The sequence below is a fragment of the Thecamonas trahens genome, assembly GCF_000142905.1.
Source record: "Thecamonas trahens ATCC 50062 unplaced genomic scaffold supercont1.8, whole genome shotgun sequence".
NCBI classification, from domain to species: domain Eukaryota; order Apusomonadida; family Apusomonadidae; genus Thecamonas; species Thecamonas trahens.
Window position 1 is genome coordinate 327,513 of NW_013657672.1, and position 9,152 is coordinate 336,664.

Sequence of the window (9,152 nt, forward strand, 5' to 3'; positions counted from 1 at the left end):
CCCCCCCCCCCATCTCCCATCCCGTACACGCGCATGGCACGTCCTTACATGAGCCACTGGCCAGCGAAAAGGAAACAGGGAAAAAAAAAGGAAGGCCCACAACGCATTGTATGTGTGCACGCGCACCTCCCCCCTTTCCCCCCTCTCCCCTGCCCCTTGCCACCCGTGTCACCACCTCACCCCCCCCCCTTCTCCGCCATGGCCGACTTTGCTTATGTGGACCTTGTGCTTGACGACTACAATCCGGGCATGGCCTACTCTGCTTCGCCCTTTGCCATGCCCGATGTGTACCAGCCGCTGGGCTCGGCCGCACTGGCATCGCCTCTTTCGCCTCGGTCTGCTCTTGACGCGCCTGACTCGACTGCCGCAAGTCACATCGGATTCAACTCGCCTGCTTCTGCCGACTCTGATATTGCTTATGCTCTTCCGCCCTCGGCTGCTGATGGTCTTGCATCGGTGGCAGCAGTGGCTGCTTACGTCTCGCCGGCTGACGTCCATGATCCGCTCTCGCACGCTCTCGCGCCGACAGCGGCGGCAGACGGTCCGGACGTGGACGATCCGGCAGCGGGCAAAGCGCTTGTAGCTCGTGATTGGAACGCAGAGTTTCAGGCCATTGTCGAGTGGCAGCCGGCGACGCTGTCGCAGAGCAAGCTTCGGTTGCAGAAGCTCTGTCGCCTCACCGATGCGTTTCGGGCCGAGGTGCTTGCCGCCGTGGCGACCATTGTCGACGAGCGGGCTCTTCCTCCCGGCACGCCGCGGACCATCGAGCCCGCAGCAAACGTTGGGGGGTGGCCGGCGGCGAAAAGTACATCCACAACGGCATCTTCTACAAGTTTGCGCTCGACGTCCACGGCCTGTACGGCGGCGATGACGGCGTGGCCATGAAGGTTGCCTCGCTTGAGATGACCTTTCTGCTTACTTGCATGGCCGAGGAGGTGCCGGGCATCGCCTTTCCCCTCATGGCAGTCGTCGACTACAAGGGCTTCCGGCTCTCGGCCATGTCGCTTCTGCCCATCTCGGACTCGTCGCTTGTGTACGGCTCGGACGACGGTGGGCAAAGCGTCCACGACGATGTCGATGCGCTGCACGCCCCACTCAACAACCTCGCCAGCCGTCTTAACCTCGCGCCGCATGTTGTCGGTATGTACGCTGCCTCGGCCGCCACCATCCCGTTCCCCGGCGACCTCGAAGTCCACACTGGCGCCGACGGCCGCTACTACCTCATCGACACGGCGCGGCTGATGCCGCCGATGCCGCCCAAAGCCTTTCCTGGCGTCCGCGGCTCGTTCCTGTTCAACCTCTTCCGCCCCGAGTTTGTCCGGCACTACTCGGTCCCGCTCTGCTCCGACGCTTACACCAACTGGATTCGCGCCGATCCCGACGCCGCCTCGTATGGCGCCGCTTGCGATGCAGCCTTTGAACACTTGCTCACCACTACCATCCCGAGCTGTCTCGAGCAGCTCAAGAGCGACGTTGGCATTGCCAACGTCACTCCAAGCATTCTCGCCTTTAATCTCGGCGCCAAAGGCATCAACATTGCACTTCTCGGCCACGTGCTCTCGGCTCTCGACCTCTCAGTCGCCGATGATTGCGTCCTTGCCAACGCCATTCTCCACGACATGGTCGTCCGGCTGCTCAAGGCACGACTCCGCCGCGTTTGGCGAACGTGTTCGCCTGCGGCGCTTGCCGAGGCGACGGCCGCCTTTGACGCTGTCGTTTCCGGGGCAAACGCGGACGCGGCCACCACTCTGTGGACCTCGTTGCTGGCCAGCGACATGGCCGCGCGCTGGCCTGGCGATTGGTCTTCGTGGCCCCAGCTTGCCGCCGGCACCGATCTCCGCCGCTCTGCTGCAGACGGCAAGGCCGACGGCCTTGGCGTCGATCCTGACGCTGTCTTGCGCGACGTCAAGGCCGCGGTGGGGCTGCGCGACGACGGCGCGTTTGAGCCACAAGCTCGCATGATGTCCTACGCCGCCGTCCTGGAAGCCTCGGACGCCTACGACGAGGCGATCGAAGAGATCCGGATTGGCAACGTGGCCGGTGCCGACGCGCCCATGGATAAGGCGTCCAAGATGTTCGCCGAAGCCATCGAGTCCCAGCCCAATGCTCGTGGTATCTACCGCACCTGGTCGCGCGACCTCTTGCGCCTCGCTTTCGAAGCTATGGTCCTCCATCCGGCCGCGGCGGCCAGCTATACCATCCACGCCTGGTCTCGAGCGGCCAAGGTTCTCGAGCTCGACGACTTTTGCGCGACTGCAGTTGAAGTTGCTGTCGATTTGGCCAATCTTGGCATGATCAAGGCTTGCCTAGCTGCAGTCATTATCCGCGGCGGGCAGTCGCTTGAGACTGTGGTGGCCGGCATTGCCAAGGATGCCGGCATCAAGCTCGCAAACGGGACGACCATCACCGCCGAAGCGCTTGTCGAGACTGCTTTCAACCACTTTGCTCGCGCCCGCGAGCTTGGGCCGACCCTCATGACCGTTAAGACCAGCAAGGCAATCTCCCTCCGCCACCTCGCTGAAGCCAGGATGGTTGCTACGGGTGACCATGCGGCTCACGTTGCCGACCTTCGGCTGGCAGCTCTCGAGCTGGACATGGTTGTCACCGCCGAGCGCGACACGATGGGCACGGTCGACGCCCTCGCCCTTGCCGGCTCGCTCCACGCTAGCATTGCATCTTCGCTCCAGATGGGCTCGGCTCTAGCGAGCGAGGTCTTGAGCCATGCTCAACGAGCTCTGGACATCCTGCGCCGCGCTGCCGCCGTCGACGCCGACGCCGAACTCGTCCGGCTCAACTTGGCCAACACCCTCCTGCTGGTGGCCACCGTCTCGGGTGATGGCTCGCCTGCCACCATTGCAGCGCTGCGCGAGTGCCTCACTGTCTCTCGCGAGGCTGCCCGCCTCTCGGTCAAGAACACGCCGGCGGCACTGGTCCGCCTCGCCTCGGTCCTCCGCAACACCGCGTCGAGCTTTCCACCTGGCCCCGAGGCGCGCGCTGCCGTTGCTGAGGCGCTGGAACTGCTGCGTCCTCTCAAGAAGCGCATGCCCGAGTCGGCCGACGTCGCTGCTGAGATGCTCGGATGCCTTGTTGTGGCCGCCTCCCTGTGGACAAACGCCCGACTCAAGGGCGGCATCATCGGCACGTGGACCGAGAGTGATCTCCGCGACGCGGCGGCGCACAGCGCAGCGGTCCAGGCTGCGCTAGAAGATCTTGATGCTACACTGGCGTCGGCTCGTGCGCGTGGCATGTCGCTCACTCCAGGCCTCGACAAGCAGGTCATCTATCTCCGCATCAAGTCCGCCGGTGTGCTGGTCCAGCTTGCACCGCCAGGCCAAGGGCTGGAGCTTCTCGCCTCGTTTGCGCCTGCTATGGAGGCTATGGCTTCCGAACCGACCCGCATCCGTGTCCATGCGCTGTCGATGATTGTGGGAGTGGCTTCCGACTGTGTTGTGGGCGGGGTGTCAAGCGGACCTTCAGCCGCTGCCCTCCTTGCCGCCGCCTCGCGTGCCGTTGCCTCGCTCATGAGCGTGCCGGCCGCCGTCGGGCTTGCCGATGCGCTCGAGGCGTGCTTTGATGGCGAAACAGAGCAGTCTGTGGTTGCGTTTGCAGCTGCACTGGAGAGTTTGCCGTGCGCGGAGCTTGACACCGAGAACATCAACTGTGCTCATGTTACCGAGAGCATCCGGTTCCTGATTACCGGCGCGTCGGGCGTGATCAAGGCGTCTGATGGCACAGCCGCTGCAGTCGGGACGGCCGCTGTTGGCGGCGTGGTCGACGCTGGCCTGGCGCTGATCGATGCCGCGTGTGAGTTTGCAACGGTGGCGGCAGTCGGCGCCGGCGGCGCTGCGGCGCTGCAAGTTGTGGGCTCGCGGCTGGCCACCGACTACATGCGAGCCGCAAGCGCCGACCCGAGCGTGGGCGCTGCTGGTGCGGAGCGGTACACCGAGGCCGGGATTGTGCTGGCCAGCAAGGCTCTGGAGCTAACGCCAGCGGCAGCTACGGCTCTAGCGGCGCGAATTGTGGCAGGACGGCTGCATGCGCAAGCGCTGGCGGCGGGTGGCAAGGTGGCCGAGGCAATCTCCGCGCGCCAGGCTGCGGTCGACATCGGGAACGCCGGCGTTGCCGCCGCCATCACTACCGGCGTACCGGCGTCGAGCGAGCTACTGGCCAACGCAGCTCTCTGCGAGTTTGAGAGCATATCGCAAGGCCCAGGCGGGCTGGGCGGGCCCGGGCAGCTGCCTGGGCTGGTCCGGGCGGCTGAGCGGCTCGAGGCAGCGATGCGGGCCGACGGCTCGCAGTGGGGCCGAAATGTGAGTGTAGTGGCGACGGCGGCCACTATTCGGCGAGTTCTTGCCGAGCTCGACCCCGACATGGCTGGCAAGGGCGTGCATCTTGGGGCCGGCCTGGCTTGGGCTGAACGGGCGTTGGATCTTGACGGCTCGTGTGCGGATGCTGTTGCCGAGCTCGGCCTCCTCGCGCGGATGACCGGTCAGGCGGAGCGGATGCAATCGGCTCTAGCGCAGCTGAGCGCGTGGGTGGCGGGCAGCGGCGGCGGCGTTCCGCCAGTTCGAGTCGCGCTCGGCATGGCCAAGCTTCGGGTGGCGCTGGCCAAGGCGGTGCCAGCCCAGGGCAGTGAGATGCTTGCTGCCGCCGATGCCGACTTTGTTAAGGCGCTGCAAGCCTCGGGCGGTGCTAGTGAGTATGCGCTCGCCATCATGATGGGGAGGATCGAAGTCGCGTTTACGCTCTCGCTCATGACCGGCGAGCCGCAGCACCTGGCAACAACAGCGGCGCTTTTGGATGCCGGACTCGCCTCGTTTGGCGCGGGCACACCCGAGGAGGCCCAGCTGCTGGCAACATGGATCAACGTTGCCGCCAACGGGGTGCTCACGATGCCGGGCGAGGCGGGCAAGTACGCCCAGCTCCTCGCCAAGCACTCTGCCGCAGTGGTGGAGCGACACTCGAACAACCTCGGCGCGCTCCTCGAGGCGACCGGCAAGTGCCTCGGCATTGCGCAGCGCGCGCCACAGCTGATGGCAAGCCTGTTTCCGATTGCGGCGGCGGCGGCGGCGGCGGCGGTCAACGTGTCGGGCGGGGAGTCGCTGCAGGCAATGCAGGCGTACGGTGGGTGCATGTACCAGCAAGCGTTGTCAACACCGGCGCCGTCGTCGGCCGAGCTGTGGCGGTCGGCCATTCCGATCTTCCGCAAGACACTCTCGCTTGTTCCGCACCCGCGCGCGGCGGCGACTAATGATGTCGAGCGCCTCTTTACCGCACACATGCAGATCGGCGAGTACGACGAGGCTCTCCCGCTCATTGCCGCGAGCTACCCCTACGAGCCCAAGTTTGCGTACAACTACGCGTGCTGCCTGGTCGCGGCCGGCGATGTCGAGACGGCGCGGGCTGTGCTTGACGAGGGCGCCCAGCGCGGGGTCCACCCGCCGCGGGCACACGTTGAGGCCGACAACGACCTCGCGCCGCTTCGGGAAGACGCGAGTTGGTGGGCCAGCTTCCTGGCCAAGCTGTCGTGAGGAGCCGTCTCGCCAAAAATAAATCACTACGATGCGCCGTGCGCCGACTCCCACGCGGCCAGCTTGGCCGAGAGTTCGGCTGACGACGATGGGCGGATGGAGGCGAGGGCGGCACGGGCGTCGTCCATGGTCACGGGCCCAAGCTCGACCTCGAGATCAGCAGCTGCGTCGAAGTCAATGTTGGCCATGAGGCGGCGGAGTGGACACATGGCAGCCTCCTTGCACACCGAATGGATGTCGGAGCCCGAGTAGCCAGCGGTGGCGGCAGCCAGCTCGACGTAGTCGAGACCCGGGCCACGCTCGGGCGGCAGGTTGTCGGCAAACATGGTGGCGCGAGCAGCCTCGTTGGGGAGGCCAACAAGGATGCGCTTCTCGATGCGGCGGAGGAGTGCCGGGTCGAGCTCCCATGGAATGTTGGAGGCGCAGAGGACAAAGACACCCGAGGCGGGCGAGAGGCCGTCCATCTGGATGAGGAGCTCGGTCTTGAGACGGCGCGAGCCCTCGTGCTCGGCGCCACCGGGGCCCGACGAGCCGCGGCCAGACATGATGGCATCGATCTCGTCGAGAAAGATGGTTGATGGGGCGTGGTACTGCGCCAGCTCGAACAGGACGCGGACAAGCTTCTCCGAGTCGCCGCGCCACTTGGAGACGATGGACGAGGCCGAGATGTTGAAGAACGTTGTCTTGCACTGGGTGGCAACTGCCTTGGCCAGCATGGTCTTGCCAGTTCCTGGTGGGCCAAACAGCAGCAGGCCCTTCCACGGCTTGAGAATACCGGTGAAGAGCTGCGGGAACTTGAGCGGCATGATCATGGCCTCGCGGAGGACGCGCTTGGCCGACTCGAGGCCGCACACCTCGTCAAAGCTCACGTTAGGATTCTCCAGGAAGATGTCGCGGGTGATGACCGAGGCCAGCTCGGCGAGCTCGCTAGTCCATCCGTACACTTCCGTCGGGAGCGGCTTGAGAAGCCGGTTGGCAAAGTACGTATCTGCCGCAGCAGCAGTGCCCGACTCGGCGGGCAAAGGCTGAGGCGGGAGGGCGGCAGACCGCGACGCCGGCTCGATCTTGCTTGAAGATACCGCGAGTGCGCCGAGTCCCGAGCCAGAGGCGCGACCACGGCCCTCCCCAGCGGAGGCGTCCGTGTGCGCCCGGCTCGGCGGGCCCGAGGCCGGACGGGCGCCCGACGATCGGGCCGAGGCCCGGCTTGATGACCGCTGGACTTGCGGGAGGCCAGCGTAGCGGTTGCCGGCGTCGATGACAGCTTTTGCCGCCGCCGACTCCATTCCCTGCGGCGCCGTGTATGACCGCGACGCCGACTTGGCCCGCTGACTCTTGGCCTTGCGCGAGGAGAGCCCAGGCCCGCGCGACGAGGTCCGATGAGGGGCCTTTCGCGACGGCACCGGGTCGTCGCCCTGCCTGCGGCGGAAGAGCTTGGGCTTGCGCGAGAAGCGCAGCTCGTAGTAGGCTTCGTAATCGGCGATAACGTCGTACAAATCAATGTTGTCTGCCGGGCAGTAGGCCTCCAGATCGACGCCGGCTTCGGCCTCCAGCGTGGCAGCCGCCTGGGTGTAGCCCTGGTCAGCCAGATAGCCCAGCATGAGAACGAGGAGGCCCTTGCGCCGGCTCTGCTCGCGCCGGTTCTGCTCCTCACGTGCGGACGACTCGGTCTTGAGCTTGCGGTAGGTGAGCGAGGACATGCCGAAGCGTGTGAGTGAGGTGTGCGTGCCTGTGCCTGTGCCTGTGCCTGTGCGTGAGTGAGTGAGAGTGTGTGCGCTTGTACGTGTGCTGGCGGGCGGCTCGCTTTTTGGCGCCTCGCCGGCTGCTCTGCCGGTGATGACGGCAAGGTGGTGCGGATCGGGCATGAAGGTCTTTAGTCGTAGTCGATGCCGTGGAACATACGAGTGCGAAGAAGTGGCTCACACTTGCGCGGAATGCCGATGGCGGTTCCGGGCTCGTCGGCGGCGGTGGGGGCCTTCCACCGGAAGCGGCGTCCCTCAAAGAAGCCGTCACGCTGCCAGTGCATGTACGGCTCCATGCCAACCTCGGCCACATCGTGGTTGGCGGCGAGGTAAAATGCATCGTCAAAGTCGAGCGAGCAGTCGGCGGCGGCTCTGGCTTCGGCGGCAAAGGCGTCGCGGATCCGCTGCGCGATCCGCTTGTCGTCGACCATGGCGTTGGAGTCGCGGACGTGGACGCCGAGTTCAGAGTCTGCGGCTACCTCGATAGCAAGCGCGTAGCGCGAGAGAGCGGCGACTGTGTTGTAGCCCGGCGAGAGTTCCTTTTTGGCCTTGACAAACATGACTTCGAGCGCATCGAGCGCGCGTCCATCGTACGACGAGTGCAGCGTCGGATTGGCGCCACGGTTGCAGCTGGCCGAGCCAGAGAGATACTGCTCGCGCCACGAGAACGAGTGGTCTCTCTCCGAACCAGCGTACTTGAGCATTAGCGAAGAGACGTCGTAGCCGGCGTCATATATGGCCTTGGACGCTCCAATTTCCGAGTAGAACACAACGTGGGCGAGCTTGGAGTGGCACTCAAAGACCGAGGCCCGTCGCATGGCGGCGAGGCCGGTCACATCGGTGGCGAGCACCATCGACTGGACGTGCGGGAGACACCGCGTTTCACTGCCGTGCTTCCCGCCACCAACCAGCGTGTCCGCCACCGATACCAGCGAGCTCCACAGGCTCTCGACCAGCGAGCGCTCAGCAGTGTCATCGGACGTAGCCGGCGGCGGCCATTCATCGTGCTCGTCCGACACCGCGTAGCACTGGCAGTTGATCGAGGTGCCGACAAGCTTGACCGAGCCTGTCACCCGCGAGGTGAGCCAGGAAGTCCACGGCACAGCCGGCACAGCCTCGGTGATGTAGCGTGGGAGGAACGGACCACGGACCGAGGAGTTGATGAGCACAAACTTGGTGTACCGCGCCTCGGGCTTCCACTCCTTGGCGGCATCGAGGCCAAAGGCGTATGCGCCAAAGTCATAGCAGCGGTTGTCCTTGGTGACAAACAGGACGTTGGGTGCGTTGATGGGCCACTCCGAGTCGGGTGCGCCAAGGATGGCGCTAGCACTGCGTTGGCTCGGCCGGATGGTCAAAGAGTCGAGGGTGTGCTCGCCCGAGATGACGATGACAAAGTCGATGTCGGCCGAGCCGGCCAGCACGCCGTGACGGAGAAAGTACGCCGCATTGTCGCGATATCCCAGATCGATGTTCTCGTAATAGGCATAGACAACAAGTGTTCTCTCAGTAGTCGTGCCTGTTGTCTGATGGCCTGTCCTCTGCCCGCCTGTCTCTCCCTGCTCTCGTCCGTGTCTTTGGCTTCCCTCGCCGCGCCCACTGCCTTCCACCCGCGGGGCCGTCAGCGGCTCGCGAAGGATGGCGGCGTGTAGCTGAGCCACATACCCCGCATACATCAGGTTGGCGGCTGTGAGAGCAAGGACCAGTACCCACGCCTGCTTGATAGTCATCCTGTCTACGTCCAGTCTCGAGAGAGCAGTGTCCAGCAGCCCTGCCACCCTGCTCGACCACGGTCACCGGCAGTGGCAGCATGCCTGACCACCAGATCGCCCTCACCCTCCCGACTTCCTCCTCCCCTCCCGCCCCCCCCCCCCCCCCCTTAGCT

At 65.2% G+C, this 9,152-nt stretch overlaps 3 protein-coding genes across 3 annotated transcripts in view; 1 reads left to right on the top strand and 2 right to left on the bottom strand.

Annotated features, from left to right (window-relative positions):
• AMSG_02098 (aminotransferase) overlaps positions 1-5,569 on the top strand; it is a gene marked incomplete at its 5' end in the record, with an annotated part of 6,979 nt that extends 1,410 nt beyond the window's left edge. The window contains 2 exons of the mRNA XM_013905673.1: positions 295-780; positions 807-5,569. Coding sequence (XP_013761127.1) covers positions 295-780; positions 807-5,531 — 5,211 coding nt within the window. The 3' untranslated portion in view covers positions 5,532-5,569. The remainder of the gene's footprint in view (positions 1-294; positions 781-806) is intronic.
• Positions 5,255-7,228, bottom strand: AMSG_02099 (uncharacterized protein; the record flags this gene model as incomplete). The annotated part of the gene is made up of 1 exon (XM_013905674.1): positions 5,255-7,228. One exon carries the CDS (start codon positions 7,226-7,228, stop codon positions 5,558-5,560), a length of 1,671 nt encoding a protein of 556 aa, XP_013761128.1. The 3' UTR covers positions 5,255-5,557.
• Positions 7,229-7,385: 157 nt separating this feature from the next.
• AMSG_02100 (uncharacterized protein) lies at positions 7,386-8,997 on the bottom strand (the record flags this gene model as incomplete). The annotated part of the gene is made up of 2 exons (XM_013905675.1): positions 7,386-8,786; positions 8,868-8,997. 2 exons carry the CDS (start codon positions 8,995-8,997, stop codon positions 7,402-7,404), a joined length of 1,515 nt encoding a protein of 504 aa, XP_013761129.1. The 3' UTR covers positions 7,386-7,401.
• Between the last annotated feature and the right edge of the window lie 155 nt (positions 8,998-9,152).